The sequence below is a fragment of the Mya arenaria genome, chromosome 15 (genome assembly GCF_026914265.1).
Source record: "Mya arenaria isolate MELC-2E11 chromosome 15, ASM2691426v1".
Classification (NCBI taxonomy): domain Eukaryota; kingdom Metazoa; phylum Mollusca; class Bivalvia; order Myida; family Myidae; genus Mya; species Mya arenaria.
Genome location: NC_069136.1, coordinates 46,474,967 through 46,492,333, shown reverse-complemented (window position 1 = coordinate 46,492,333; position 17,367 = coordinate 46,474,967). Strand labels below are relative to the sequence as shown.

Genomic DNA, 17,367 nt, shown 5'->3' with positions numbered 1-17,367 from the left:
TGTGTGCGACATTCATCTTGGTGAGCATTCAAGGCAAGTTTTTTGAAAATCCTATACCGCATGGTCAAGATACAGTCTGGAAATGGATCATTTCAACCTTTGCCCTCTAACCTTGACCTTTGAGGTACAGACATTGGTCTTGTGTGTGAAACTTCACCTAATCCTGGTGAACATTCAAGTCAAGTTTTTTGAAAATCCTATAACACATGGTCAAAATACAGCCCGGAAATGGATAATTTCAACCTTTGACCTCTAACCATGACCTTTGAGGTACAGACATGGTTCTTGTATGCGACACTTCCTCTAATCATGGTGAACATTCATGGCAAGTGTTTTGAAAATCCTGTAATGCATGGTCAAGATTAAGCTCAGACATGGATCATTTATACCTTTGGCCTATAACCTTTTGTGGTACGATATTGGTCTTGAGTGTGACATGCCACCTCATCATGGTGAACATTCATGACAACTTATTTTAAGATTTCTATAATGCATGGTCAAGATACAGCCCGGACAAGGACTATTTCAACCTTTAACCTTTAAGCATGACCTTGACCTTAGAGGTACAGACTTCGGGTTTGTGCCCGACATGCCACTTCATCATGGTGAAGGTTTATGGCAAGTTCTTTGAAAATCATACAATGCATACACCCTGGACAAGGATCATTTCAACCTTTGACCTCTGACCTTGACCTATGAGTAAGTGAACGTGGCAAGTTTTTTTAAAATCCTATAATGTATGGTCAACATAATTATAGCCCGCACATTGATCATTTTAACCTTTGACCTCTAATCATGACCTTTGAGGTACAGACCTGGGTCTTCTGTGTGACACTCCACCTCATCATGGTGAACATTCACGGCATGTTTTTTTTTTTAAATCATAATATGCATAATAAACTGATAGCCCTGATAAGGTTCGGTTCAGAACAGTCCTATCAACAGTACTCATTTTGACATTTAACCTCTAAGCGTGACCTTAAAGCATTCAGCATGACCTAACACTTCAGCATGACATAACACCTAAGCATGACTTTACTTCATACATAACATTTTATCACGACTTCAGGCTTCTGCATGATCTAACACTACAGCATGCTAAACACTCCTTAACACATTAGCAGCTTATCATTATTTCATAAAGCTGGTACAGTGTAACCATGTTCTGGATACAAAAACAAACCATTGCCATTGCAGATTATTAAAAAAGATTTATTCAGTTATCTATGCATGTTCTACAGGATCATAATGATACAAAATGTTAAATTAACAAATCAATAATGAAGAATAATGTGACAGAAACAAGCATTCATCATTTGACACGGTATGACATACACAATATCATGATGACACGGTATGACACGCACAATATCAAGATGACATGGTATGACAGACACGATATCATGATGACACACACAATATCATGATGACACAGTTTGACACCACACACAGTATCATGATGACACGGTATGATACACACATTATCATGATGACACGGTATGACACACACAGTATAATGATGACACAGTATGATACACGCACTATCATGATGACACGGTTTGACACATACAATATCATGATGACACAGTTTGACACCACACACAATATCATGATGACACGGTATGATACACACAGTATCATGATGACAAGGTATGACACACATACACAGTATCATGATGACACGGTATGACACACACAGTATCATGATGACACCACACACAGTATCATGATGACACGGTATGATACACACAGTATCATGATGACACTGTATGACATACACAGTATCATGATGACACGGTATGATACACACAATATCATGATGGCAAGGTATGTCATACACAGTGACACGGTATGACAGACACAGTATCATGATGACACGGTATGACAGACACAATATCATGATGACACGGTATGACAGACACGATATCATGATGACATGGTATGACAGACACAATATCATGATCACACACAATATCATGATGACACGGTATGACACACACAATATCATGATGACACGGTATGGCACACACAATATCAAGACCAAGTGCACTTCCTTCTACATCTCGAAGTGTTTGCACTAAAAACATTGAAGTAATTTTTTAGGAACATCTTTTACATGACAATGATGATCCGATCAGGTGTTCATACAAAACTTGATATATAAGGGTTTTGGATAAAGAAGCCTTGATTTTAAAGTAACTATTTGGCTGAAAAAATATAGCAAGCCCTGCTATATCAAACTTATATCCTAACTTAAACCAACCAGTGCAGGGGCTGCTGGCCTGTGTTAATTTCAACTACTGCATACTGAATAAAAGTAGTTCCACATTTGTGCAATCTTTTAATATCTGATTTCTTCCACAAGCATAACATGTTTAACTTGTCTTTCAAATCAATAGTATCCTGTGAAGTCAATTATGTGTATACATCTGGGCAAATGCAACATGTAAAAACAATCAAAATATTTAAGTGAATTTTCAACATTTGTACTTTTTTTTTTCAATTGTAAACAATTCAAGTTTTATACATTTCTCATCTTACCAGGAGTATAAATAAAATTAGATTTTTGTGATAAGTTCTGTAACAGCCATTAATAAATAAAGTTATACAGCCATAATCAAAATAATATTATGTGATAAATGATGTTGCCTTCATGAACAAATGTCATTATATATTTCTTATATAAAACTAGTGTAATAACTTTTGAAGTGATGTGCACGTGTCATAGTAATGTTTTTGATGTTTTATGTATTTAGCCCTGTAGTGTTAAATGATCATCAAATTAGTATTTATGATATAAATGGAATATCACATTCCTGGTCATTCAGTACGAAATTTATCAAACTTGTTTAATCATTTCCCTACTGAATAACCACTTACAAAGTTTAATCATTTCCCTACTGAATAACCACTTACAAAATACTTTCTATTTATCAAAAGATGACCCACAACTTTGGAGCAAAAGCAGCTGACATTAGATGCAACAAAAAAATCTTAGAATGATATTTGCAAACAAATCGAAACCATACATTATTTGTGTATAACATATCAATTATGGCACTGGAATTAGAAGTGCAGGGCCATGATTCATGCCTGGTAATTGTTTTACTAATTTTCAAATATTTTTGAGGAAAACTTATTTGGCTTTTTAATGAGATTGAACCTCGGGAATGAGAGTGGAAAGTGAATGGAAAAGGACGCAGTTTAAATTCACATTTCGGCAATAACAAAGCGTACAACATATTATAAAACTTGCTTTCTATTTATGATGAAAAAACATGTACAGCTCATGAATTGAACAGTGAATATGTGATGATAAAGCAAAATTAACATTGCACAAGTGTGTTTAAAGAAAATTCATAAAAATTACTAAATAACAATATGATAAAAAGTCATAATATGTACACCACAGTCTTTATATACACATGTATTTGATATGATGTGAACAATATATGAACCGCTTTCATCCTGTACATTTAAAATGTCGGCAAGCCAAAGTACAGCCATCAGAGGGATTAATACATAGCATACAGGAGAAATTGATACGATGCCTATGTCGGATAACAACCATCAATAATTAAATACTTTGTTCAAAAAAAGAAAATATTGAGTCCATGTGCATGTTTTTGTCTCGAGTTATGATCTCACTAATAAATCTCTCTATTGGTTTTACTGGTTTGAATATTTATATAAAGGTAATTTGGCGTCATGTCAATTGAATTTGTGTCATGAAAATTGTAAATGCCTTTAATAATAAGGCAAAACCAAGGAACCTTAGGGGTCCCACAAGAATAAACATAAATGCTTAAATTATTTTTATTTTTATTTGAAAACCTGTTATACCCTTCTGATAGTAAGAGTAAATACAAGTTAAACTCTCAAGGCATCATTTTTTACTGATAAGCCTTACACTTAGCAATTTCCAAAACAAGCTTCTCCCTCTGTCAAGAATTAAGCAGAGAGAACTCTGGAAATATGACAAAAATGGCCTTCATCCTCTACAGCACTTCGTTAACAATAAACACACTCCTACCTAGGCAGCTATAACGTAGGTCTAGAGCATATTGGTCGTACATTCTTTAGTATAGGGTTTTCTTATAAATGGATGCTGTTTATTGATACATATACATATAAATGACAAGGAATCGAAATAAAATGTGTTTTTATTTACATGTGATAAGATTATTCACAACACTTGGGTTTTATCAAATTTTGAAAACATTAAAGTCGTACAAGTATTACGATCCATATGGATCAATTTAAAAACCATAGATCAATTTTATACACAACCAACATATTTTGTTACAATTACACTTGTATAATAATTGTTTTCACTACATTTCTCATTTAAACCTTCCTTCAAATATACTTGCATCAAGGAAGACTTTAAAATTCTTCTTTAACATAAATGCAACCACATACAGATGTACAAAGTAATACGCAACCACTTCACAATTTAACGCCTAATTCCCTCTTTTTTCATACTTACCTCTTTTACTAGTATATTATTCTTTCTGCATAATCTAGACGGTTTGATTACACTACATTTTTCCACATGAGCTTATTTTTCTACATGTTCTCATTTCCATACATGTATTATTATTTCTCTTAAAATGAAAAATGAGCAGAACAACTTGGATAGAACAGACATAGTCTCCTATTGAAGAGGTACATATTTGAACACTTGGACGCATTCTTGGTTGATCAACTGCAGGAACACATCATTTTCATCCTACTGTAGTCTTTTTTCGTACAATCAGTCCCTTTTTATAACTCTGTTACTGACTTGACATGTACTTTCTGCTAAATACAGCATTCTTTCCATTCTGTTTCTAAAATTAGCAATTATGTTGCTACTATTTATAGATCACTAGATCACACTTCCTGTTTACTGGTTCCCATTTCTCAGAGAGAAAGTCTATAACTTGTCCTTAGCTGGGACCCAAATAGTGGGCCCTGATTGGTCCCTTATGACCTCCTTCACCTTTGCATAGATTTCATTCGCTGTATCACCCTGGACAACCGCTGTGAACAGAAAAAACGAACTGTTGACGACTGTTTGTGTTGTACAATGTTAAATGTCACACTTGGCTGATTGTTCAGAACTTGTTTTTCACCTTGTTTACTTTCAAATCGTCACATTTCTTGGAGGTTAAAGAATACACTTAAGATCTGCTGTATTTCTAACAAGATTTCGCACAGCTATTTTGGGTGCACTTGTTTATATTTAAATATGTGAGCACATCCTCAAATATTCCACATTTAGAAAAAACAATGATGTCGCTAATTGATTTATTAACTGTAACTAAGTTCTGAACAATCCGCGCAATATTGTTTACCTCCATTCAGCTTTCAAGTTTGTCAAATGTTTACACAGAACACAACCAGTGGGATACAGCAAAAAGCTATGGAAGCCAAAGCCATTTAGAATCAGGAAATAATTAACACAATTTGTGGGTTAAATGTCGGAATGTTTGAAAACCTTCCTTAGTCTAATGTCGCTTGGTACTTGAGGCATTCACCTCACAAAATTATTCAATGAAAATTATGTAAATAAATCTTGAGTTATTAAAAGAGCTCATTCTTTTCAATAAATATTTTAAGTGAGAAGTGATCGTACCTGTGAAATACTCTCCAAACTCCTGCTCCAGCTTGGCTGTACGATCATATGTGAGTCTCGCCTGCTCTTCAGTTATACGCTTGTTCATCTCCCTACAGGACGGAACACAATTTCATGTTTAATTCAATTGAATAAGTTGCATTTGCAGAAGATTTCACATATTAATAATTAACATGAAGCTGACTTTACTATATACAACGGTAATAAGATTCATACCTAGCATTTAACAGGAGCTGATCGCTTAATTTTTATTTTTTAAAGCATTTTTGTAATTGATTCTTTTGTTAAGGATATAGGCCATTTCAAGTAACTTTGGACAAACTGTGAGGGTGGAAACATCAATAAATATGTTGTTTAATGCACCAAATGATTTATGGCCTAGAGTCAGAAGTGTTCGATATCCGCTCTTGTAATAACTCTTTTCGTCTGAACTTTGAACATAAATCCCTTATTTGCATCTCAAATCGTGTCAGGTCTGATTCACAGTACGTACATGATGGAGTCGATGGTTTTAGGCTTCACCAGGATGGCGATGGGATAGAGGTTGGCCACCTGGAGGCGCTTGATCGCGTTACCACTCACATCTAGGATGCAGTGCTTACCCTGGCAAAAGGAACGTATAAAAATTTAGTAAGAAATGTTTTCCCATGCAACCCTAGCGATGAAAGAGTACGGGAGTAAGTAACATATACATATACCATAACATCCATTATAATTCATGGTTTCGAAATGAGTAAAAAGTTTTTGACATTTAGAAACATTGGTCGAAACATGAGTTTTCTCAAAATTGCAGTCTTTTAATAATTTAATTTTACTACCTCATTATTTTGAGTCCTTTTGAAATGAAATAATCATTTTTAAATAAAAACATGCACACCATTCTATGATTCAGTTTTTTACATCTCTTCTTCCTTTATTCGTGCAATCATTTCTACCGGTACTGTTACAATATCCATAGTCATTACCTTTTCTGCTACCTCTTTTACAGAAGCCACACTTGTACCATACAAATTTTCATTATATTGTCCCGCTTCTATAAATAGATGATTCTGAATGTCACGCTCCATTTGTTCCCGTGACGCCACAAAGTGATAATCCCGTCCATCTACCTCATGGTCTCGGTTTTCCCGGGTTGTATCTACAAATAGATAAATTTTAGGACCATGAATAGTAACATTGTACCACTAAGAAGTAACTAATAACACACTCTTGCGCACAGTGGTCAGAAATTGGCTCATGGTGAGCATTATTTGATAAGCATAAAGAGAGCTGAATTTTCTACCTTCTGTACCCTGTGCGTAGGAGTGAACATAAATTGGGTTGATTGTTCAGATATTGAACGTTGGTAACTTTTAAAGGTGAAATATTAAATAATGTGCTCATATATTTATTTAAAACATTAACATCTCTAACATTAATTCCCAAATCTTGTAAGGAACACTTCAAAGCATATATAAGTGTATCTGTGAAACTTCAATAGCAATACTGATTTGAAAGTTAACAGCCATGACATTACAACGTTGTCATCTTGAAGAAAGTTCTGAATGATCAACTTAACCTGTTAAATTTAAAGGCACACACATTACATCAGTTATATCAATAAATGTGTTTTATTGGGCATTTCATAAAAACAATGATTTGTCCACCAAACACCAACTCAGTGTTCCAAGAGTGGGCATCTACAAAAGAGAGGCCCGGGTGCCCATTACCCCCCGAATGTGCCCCAGTACAAGGGGACTCCTTGTGCCCATTACCCCCTGAATGTGCCCCAGTACAAGGGGAACCCTTGTGCCCATAACCCCCTGAATGTGCCTCGGTACAAGGGGGCCCCGTGTGTCCAGAACCCCTAATGTGCCCCGGTATAAGAGGGCCCAGAGTGCCCATCAACCCCCTAGATGTGCCCGGCATTTACTTACGAGGAACACAGCTGCCAAACTTTTCCGGAAACTCGGATATCAAGTCGTCATTGATGCGGTCCTTCAGGGGACCCAGGATGATCACAGGACGCGTGTACTTCACTGAAACATGAACAAAATATAGCAACATGTATTATTAATCTAAACTTAGGATAAAGGCAGAGAAACCAATACTGCATGTTATCCATTATGAAAGTTCTTAAATATAGGGCCAAATCTGGAGATCATTTAATTGAAGTGTGGACATCTACAATTATTGGTTGCCTCATTTACAGAACATTTCATATCATTTAAGTAAAACATGAACTTTAAAAAAAAAAAAAGAGTTTGAAATCATTAAGAGGATAGATCGATTTATAAGTACAAGGTACATAATCAACTTTGCTTCCATTATAGTGCATTCTGGGTAATTATTAACACTTCGTAACCCGATTGATCTGATTTATTCTGTTATTCTCTACTTACATTCCTGCTGCACGACAGCCTCATATGATAAGATAGGCTCGTCCCCTCCTGAAATGGTCCACACACATTATTGTATAGTTCACATACCAGTACATTACTGTATTGTAAGTTTTTTTGCAATGTTATATATTCCGAGAGCATGGAATTGACGTTCAGTAATTTTTATTGAGTGAGGTTTTTAAGAGTAAATCAATACTTAATGCTTTTATTCTTATTTGAGATTATCATAACATGCTCTCAAATGCAAAAGGTTCAAATATGACATGGATAAGAAGAACCCAATCTTTACATGGTTCAAATATCACATGGATAAGATGGAAACAGAACCGAATCTTTACATAATGCATGTATTTACTCCAGAAAGTTATTGAAGGGACAGAGTAATGACTTGAAAATCACATGCAATGATGGAATATGCAAAACAACAATGAATATAAACATTCAATGCAAGTCATTTGAACATAAACCTCATACTGTTAAATGTAGTGGCAAGAATTTACAATTTATAATAAATAAGCTATAAACAGCCAGAGAGCTTATAGATCAACCTTCTTATTTCATATGTGAAGATCAGACTTCTTATTTCAAATGTGAATATCAATCTTCTTATTTCATATGTGAAGGACTTCTTATTTCAAATGTGAAGATCAACATTATTGTTTTATATGTGCAGATCAGACTTCTTATTTCATATGTAAAGATCAGTCTTCTATTTCAAATGTAAAGATCAATCTTCTTATTTCATATGTGAAGATCAGACTTCTTATTACATATGTAAAGATCAATCTTCTTATTTCAAATGTGCATATCAGACTTCTTATTTCAAATGTGAAGATCAACCTTATTGTTTCATATGTGAAGATCAGACTTTTTATTTCATATGTGAATATCAGACTTCCTATTTCATAATATATGTGAAGTTTAACCCACTTATTTCATATGTGTAGATCAGCCGTCTTATTTCATATGTGAAGATCAGACTTCGTATTTCGTATGTAAAGTTTAACCTTCTTATTTGATATGTGAAGATCAGACTTCTTATTTCATACATGTATGTGAATAGCATACTTCTTATTTCATAAGTAAAGATTAACCTCCTTATTTCATGTGTGAAGATCAGCCTTCTCATTTTATATGTGAAGATCAGACTTCACATTTCATATGTGAAGATCATACTTCTTATTTCATATGTAAAGGTTAACCTTCTTATTTCATGTTTGAAGATCAGCCTTCTTATTTTATATGTGAAGATCAGACTTCTTATTTCATATGTGAAGATCATACTTCTTATTTCATGTGAACATCAGACTTTTTATTTTATATGTGAATATCAACCTTCTTATTTCATATGTGAACATCAACCTTCTTATTTCACATGTAAATATCATACTTCATATTTCATAATTATGTGAAGATCAGACTTCTTATTTCATAATTATGTGAAGATCAGACTTCTTATTTCATGTGAAGATCAGACTTCTCATTTCATGTGAATATAGGCCATTGTGGCAATCAATGTACATTGGTCAGTCTTATCAACAAGAATAAATAATTATAAAGTCAACCCCACTATGAAAGAGAAGGTTCTTGGCCCATATCATATAGACTTTCTCAAACAGACTTATCAAACTAGTCATTTGAAACCATCAGTATTATGTCTTAGAAATACTGTTTTGGAAAAGTGATAGTAAAAAAACATTCATCGATAAAATTGTTCCGTTGTTTAATATCAATTTTAAATAAAGATGGGTTAACATAAAAGGTATGATCACACTTACTGAAGCTATTTTCACTATCTGCACCTAAAACACAAGAAAATAACCCACATTTAAACAGCAGTCCACACAACACAACATGTCAATGTATCAACATAAAATAAAACATTTACCACATCCTACGGAAAATTAGGGCAGGTTCATTGTTTTTGGGAAATAATTGCTTTTTGTAACTTTAAATTAAACATTTTAAATACTTGTAAGATCTCAATTATTTTTTCCGAAATGTTTGGTGGGAAATTTACACAGTACATAAATATTCAAATAATATTGTTTTTGTGCGAGTTAAACATGGTAGAATGTCATTACAAACAGTTTGCTTAAAACTGAAATGAAGGCAATTTGTCTCGTATGCAAATTTTTGCCAGACAAAAACAATTGTTCTTGTCTGTTTGACATCAAATTAAAATCCCTCACTGGAAAGAAATGATTTCCCAAACCAAATATCCTCCATCAAATAGCATGCAAATATTTTTCTTTTAAAGTTAACAATTTCTTTTCTAAATTTTATTAAATTGAAATTGGATTTTACATACAACAGTTCAATCAATATTGTCTGGCAAAAAGTACTACTACATACATAAAACATAAAATATTACAGAAGTTCACTAAATAAATAAAAAATGAACAACATACAGGTGAGCTTAAGCATCGGGCCCCAATTTCTCGAAACTTCTTAATAAGCTTAACAGGCTTAAGTCACTTATTTTAATTTGCCAAAATACATACTGAAAATGGATTTTGATAAATGAAAAATGGTTTATTCTGATAATCATATAGATTATTCCTACATAATTTCTAAAAATTCTTGAAGAAGAAAATATAACACATTTTATAGAACAACAAAAATAGTGAGATTAGCTTAATCCTGTTATAAGGGACTTAAGAAGTTTTGAGAAATTGGGGCCGCTTGTTAAAGTTAATGTTACAGCAATAAGGAACAACATTTGATATATTATTACTATTATTTGTGGTTAATCTAACAAGAACAGGACATTGGCCACATATATTTAGTAAAGGTTGGTGTTGTTAAGCATATATCAAGTTGAACGTGGTTAGACCCAGTGCAGGCCAGTTGCCCACTTTAAGTGATTTTACAAATGCACAAACTTTAACTGCTTAGAGTTCAAAATGATATTTTATCTATCAGTTTGGCATAATAGTTAGAACAAATTATTATTGTGAAGTCTTAATGATTGAGAGCTCTTCTAAGAGATAAAGATCTTACACAATGTGTTATATCTGACTGAGATTAGGACGTGCTTTCAGAAGGCCAGGGGAACCAAATTATGATGTCATGTCTGTTCAGATGCAAAACTGCAATTCTTAACAATGAAGCAAAGTGTATATTATAGGCCGACAGGCGATCTCATTTCGACAGCAGTTATAGATTATAGTCTAACTGTTTCAATCATACCATATACCTTTAATTAAAAAAACACTGTCTGTTGATAAACGATAAAAAATAACTGACTAAAAATACTGCCAATAAAATATCTATCTATTGGATAAAATATAATTTCAAACACTAAAGAAATTTCCATTTGAACTGAAACCACTCCAAGTGAATGAAGCTGCTAATCATTTTATATTTCCCCCTGGCCAACAGATATTAAGCAGGTAGTTATTTTTTTAATATTTTCCGGTCAATAAAGCAACTATTAAATTAATATTTTCCCTCACCAATTAAAGATATCTATTTTTCCCCCTCACCAAATAAAGAATAACTACATATAAAATAATCTGTCTACACTTTTACTGACTACACAGAGACAGAAATTAAAAACCTGAGGTTAAATTAAATGCTGTGCGATTAAAACATAATTGTGTGTGAAAATTAGCTAGTAAATAAAAAAAAGCAATAAAGCGCTTGAATACACAGTAAATAATTACCTTCAACAGCTAGTATGAAATTTACACAATCAAAATTTAAGTAATTATTTCCATTTCAAGTTTTTAAACCACAAAAAGTTTTTAAACCACAAAATGACGAAAACGCCACCGAGGATACGCTATTGCCTGCCTGCTCTTTTCTTTTCAGTCAAACAAGTGGCAAAACTTCACATTATCAAAGCCAGAGTAATGGGTCTTGCTATACAGGCGTGAACTGTCTCAGGGAACATATGTACCAAGTTTCATTTAAGTAAATATTGCTTCATACATGCCATATCCCACAGTGGCGGGAAAAATCCCCCGGAATTCCAACCCATCCCCTGGTCCCCCGCCAGGGGATCTATATCCCCTGGAATTTATTTATTTATTTATTTTTTATTTAAAACTAGCTCAAGGTTGACAGTGGAAAGCATCCATTATACTATTGGTGTGAAATTCCATGAAGGACCGTGATGACTTAGTCCAAAAATTATTGTAATTAGGGTGTGTTTCTGTATTTATTCTTATATCATAAATGTAGATATTGCGCTAAATAGTGCTCCTTAAAAATCCCCTGGTGTAATATCAAAATCCTCTGGAATTTCGGACCAAAATCCCCTGGGAAGCCTCTCAGAAATATGGCATGTATGTTGCTTTCTTTTTCAGTTCTTGACAATGGTTAAAGTGTTTGTACTATGAGATTGGTTCTAACGACAAAAATGCTATCACAGTACCCAGATTTTGTTTTCAATAGACAACGTATATATATTAACTACAGTAACCTTGATGTTATATAAATCAAAAATTATTAAGACACATTATCAAGAAAATGAAATAAGCAGAAAGCGTTTGAATACACAGTAAACATATATTACCTTCCACGGCTATTATGAAATATACACAATCAAAATTAAAGTTGAGGTGAATACAAGAATGCAGTATTAATACTTGTGTGTTTTATTTGCAATTGAAATACTTAAAGAATGAAACTCTTTTAAGAACTTAAATTTATTTGGATCATAAAAAATGTTTAAACAGATAACTCTAAATCAGAAAAAACAAGTTCTACTGATTAACATTAATTCAAGTCTGGTAACAGGGGTGTACAACTTCGGAAATATTTCAAGAAAGAAGTTCAGATTTATTACACTATTACCAGATGATTTTACAGACTTCATCTCATGTTTATTAGTCTAAAAATGATTGTACCAACAATTAAAGATCTAGAATTCAATGCAAATCAGATATTTAGATATTTTTGTGGGTCCATCTTACCAACGTAAGTATCATACGATTGTTTTCCTAATTTATATTTTTCGTAGTTATACTACATATTTAAAAGCTTATGAAATTATTTTCTAGTTTATGCAAAGTTTGTTTGATTTTGCAATAAGAAAGTTAAATCTAAATGTGACATTCAATCAATAATGAACTGAACTTATTTATCTTGCAAGTTGCAATATTTGACTGTACGCACGCTCATAAGATGGCCCTATTGTTAGTTTTCTGGAAAAACATGGCTACTCTCATGCCAGTTAAATGCAAGTCATAGTCAGGGTAGAATAGGAGGAGAAGGAATCTCATCCACAAACAGGGTTATATTTCAATGGCTGGTGATCCCATTAAATGTTGGTATCATTTGCAAAAGGCAACTGCTTGCTGAATACAAACAATCAACAAGACACTATATAAGAAGTTATTACAGTTTTGAAAAGTTTTGAAGACAATACGTTTAACATATCATACATCCTTAGAATAGCTATCGATATCAGTAAACTGTACAAATATTGTTGGATTGAACCGGTTGCTTTGAAAAAAGAACTGTTGTCTGCCACCTCGGGGAACATTGAAAATACAGATAGAAAAAACAGCCTGTCTTCGTTAAAAAAAGTGAATCCTTTTGTACAAAATATGTTTGCTCCTTAAAACAAGTATGAAATTATCTATTTTACAACTTTTGTAAACCAAAACCTTTGTCCATTATATTTTTCCTTTTATATAATATTAAAATTCTTTTCAAGGAAATAGAACCTTTTTAAATGATACCAAATTCACATGGGGTCACCGAACATCCAAACTACCCCTTGTTTGTGAATCAGATTCCTTAGTTAAGGTAGGACGGCCACTTACGTTCATCACAGCTTATATCTTCACTTCCACTTTGGTCCTTACTCTTCATAAAGGGAAATCGACGGGAAAACGAAAAATTCTTCTTCTTCCCTCGGTCATTTAATTGTACCTGTGTTAACATAAAATTCAATACATTTTAGCACGAAGTAATACTATAAAACTGCGTACAGCATCATGTTGGAGCTGCACACTCACAGATTGAACGTTTTGACAACTTTTTTATTTTCTGTCTTGGAATGAGCCAATTTTTGCGAAATGCATGGAAACAGTTTTATAAGACTGCTTACAAAAAAATACCTGGTAGATCACAGATTTTTATATTAAAGTTCAAAAATTGATGTTTCATGCATTTTTCTTAAACGTTAGTAACGGTTCAACAGTTAGTAACAGTTGAAGCCATAAAACATTAATTTTCGAACGGAAATATGAAAATCTGCGATCTGATCTTTTGTCAGCAATCTTTTTTCATTGGTTTGCAGAAATTTACACAAAATTTTTCTCTTTCCAAGACAAAAAAAAAAAGTTGTAAAAACAGTATATCTGTGATATTGTAATATTTTAAATTATGAGAAGATTTTGGCATCATTTCAAATATATTACTCATATTATGAAGCATAAACTACCTTCAATGTATCATAGTCCATTGTATAAGTATCAGATCCCATGGAGGGTGATAGCATAGTAAACCAGAGAAAGTTAATGTCAACCAAGGCATAAGCTATCAATATGAGATTGAAGCAAAATAGGACCTTATTGCATCCAGGCCCTTGGGAAAGCAAGAAGTCTGATTTTGCTTCACACTCATATTGATAGTTAAACTGCAATATTTAAAAAAAATCCAAAATATCCCATATTAATTCTCGCGTTCTTTATGTAATATTTCATGATGTGCCGATATATTTCAAATAAGACAAGCACAGCTCGAACAGTTGACTCAAAGTGTGTGATAATTAATGCCAATCACAAAACTGTCCAAGTAACCCAGAGTGGGAAAGGTTTATAAAGTTAAACATGATGACGTTAACGACATTGTCAGCTTCAACAAAGTTCCAAACTATCTGCACGATGTTCTTTATTTTTCCACACTTACATTATTTTTATCTACATTGCTCTTCCCCGTGAACTTGACAGCTTTCGTTCTCGCCCGCTCCTTCCTTTCCACTCTGAAACAACAATACAGTATGTCATTACATTGGTCTACGTGAACTTGACAGCTGTTGTTTTCCCCATATATTTTTTTCCATTCTAAAACAACACCAGGTATATTATCGCATGATTTATGACATTTTTTGTGTCATGTAGAAATATAAGAGCATTTCTGAGAAATATTAAAGCAATCAAGTGCCATTATATTATTTAAAGCTGCACACAGATATACCATTTTTACAACTTTTTTTGTTTAGTCTTGGAAAGAGCAAATGTTTGGTGAATATCTGCAATCCAATGATATAAGATTGTTGACAAAAAATCAGATTGTAGATTTTCATATTTCCATTTGAAAATTTATTTTTAATGGCTAAAACAGTTACTAATGGTTTAAGTAAAATGCATAAAACATCAATTTTTTAACTTGAATAAAAAAATCCGCAATCTAATTTTTTGTCAGCAGTCTTGTATCACTGGTTTCCATGGATTTTCGCAAAAATTGGCTTGTTTCAAGACAAAAAATAAAGAAGTCATCAAAATGTTCAACCTGTGAGAGTTCAGCTTTAAAATTACATGAAAGCTTCATCAGAGGTCTTGTGTAAATATTATTTTGAGGTATGGCCATTGTTTTTTTTAAAAAAACAGACAATAAATATATTTGTAATACAAGTTATCTATAAAATCTTAATTGCAATTCACAAAATCAATGTCAAATATTAGAAACCCTTTAGGTGAAATACCATTACCTCAATCAGACAAATTAGGAGAATGTTGATCTAATAAATCCATTAACTCAGAGCAGTTTTACAAGAACATTAATCAGAATATTTCCAGTGTAAGTCATGTGATACGCCTGATCACATGACCAGTCAGTTGCTGAAGGGCCATGTGTTATGGTTGGAACTTTCTGACAGATGAATTAAATATGCTATCAGATGCGTAGCTGCCTATATGCGGGTATGAGGCTGATTCCACATGATTCTGACTAAAAAAATCCAAAAAATCAGCCAAAGTTGCAGTATGTGCACTTGACTACATCATCCTAAAACTGTTCGTTTTCCAGTACAAAATAAAGGACCTCGGAACGCCATGGCTTTCAAAATTTTCAGAGGGGGCATGCCCCTGAACCCCCCAAGCACAATTATGAATCCAAGTGAATAGTTGGCTAGCTACGCCCCTGGCTATGTAAATCAATTAATTACATGTGACTTTGACAACAGCCAGAGAGTAATACAGATCGTGCTGCTGTGTTTTCATTTCTACTTTCAATCACCCTCAAGCCATCCATGCTTGCAATAAAATAATCATTTGGATTTAATGTGTACTTTTAAATCTCTGATGGCATGTATCAATCAGTATTTGTAAGACAAATGAAGGATTTCAGTAGTCTTGCACTTTTATATTTCAAGTTATGACCGATTATAACAGCAACAGACCACATACTAAACAATTGGTTCCATTATGGAGTAGAGCATTGATTTTACTTTGATTACAGAGGAAATCATCTGCATCCATTTGTATAAAACTTCGATAAGACCATAAGTTGTCCACAGGTTATCTTAAAGGGACTAGACACCAGATGATACAATTGAAAAAAAAAGGAAATTGACATCATTGTGTAAAACACATTGAATCTTACATACTGATGCAGCACATCACTTACTACACATCTATGTTCGCAGTTTTAGCATATTTTTCCAATTGGAAATCCAACAGAAAAACATCGTTGATGAAATTGACCAATGGATACTTTTGGAAAGAGATTAACACTGCCGAAAATGACAGCAAGTTGTCTAAAACACTTATTCACAAGTTAGTGTAAAAAGATCACATGTCTTGCAAGGTGTTTGGAGAAAACATTCTGTGCTATTTTTTAGCGGGGAAACGCTCCGCAAAATTTTAAAACTAGAAAACCCAGCTGTAACAGCTTGTGTGGCAACACGATTTTTGCGTTTATTCTTTAAAATGATGTATTATCCACCACTTACTAGCTCTTATTGACAATTCTATCTTGTTTTGAGAAAAATACTGTATTTTCCCATTTTGGGACCATGGTGTCTAGTCATGTTAAGGCTAGTTCGCACATTTAAATAATTTGATTGGTTAATATCAATTGTTGGAAAAATATTGACCAATCAATAAATATTCTGGCTAACTTTCACCACACCAAAGACTTAACAAGTTTAATACAATTGGCTGTTGCTAGATATAAGTTTAACCTAAAACAATTCCCATGTTCAACCCTTGTTATGAGCTCCACATCTGCCCCTGTTATTGGCACTGTGGAACAATTCCCATGTTCAACCCTTGTTATGAGCTCCACATCTGCCCCTGTTATTGGCACTGTCGAACAATTCCCATGTTCAACCCTTGTTATTAGCTCCACATCTGCCCCTGTTATTGGCACTATCGAACAATTCCCATGTTTAACTCCTGTTACTAC

At 33.4% G+C, this 17,367-nt stretch overlaps 1 protein-coding gene across 10 annotated transcripts in view; it reads right to left on the bottom strand.

The window, feature by feature from the left end:
• Positions 1 to 1,196: 1,196 nt before the first annotated feature.
• The window catches only part of LOC128220448 (disks large homolog 2-like), a 144,494-nt gene continuing 128,323 nt past the window's right edge, over positions 1,197 to 17,367 (bottom strand). For all 10 annotated transcript variants that reach the window (XM_052928842.1, XM_052928845.1, XM_052928844.1 and 7 more), the window contains 9 exons: positions 14,869 to 14,941; positions 13,779 to 13,887; positions 9,780 to 9,803; positions 8,002 to 8,049; positions 7,537 to 7,638; positions 6,586 to 6,758; positions 6,114 to 6,223; positions 5,621 to 5,712; positions 1,197 to 5,025 (listed from right to left, as the gene is read on the bottom strand). In XM_052928842.1, coding sequence (XP_052784802.1) covers positions 4,919 to 5,025; positions 5,621 to 5,712; positions 6,114 to 6,223; positions 6,586 to 6,758; positions 7,537 to 7,638; positions 8,002 to 8,049; positions 9,780 to 9,803; positions 13,779 to 13,887; positions 14,869 to 14,941 — 838 coding nt within the window. In that variant the 3' untranslated portion in view covers positions 1,197 to 4,918. The remainder of the gene's footprint in view (positions 5,026 to 5,620; positions 5,713 to 6,113; positions 6,224 to 6,585; positions 6,759 to 7,536; positions 7,639 to 8,001; positions 8,050 to 9,779; positions 9,804 to 13,778; positions 13,888 to 14,868; positions 14,942 to 17,367) is intronic.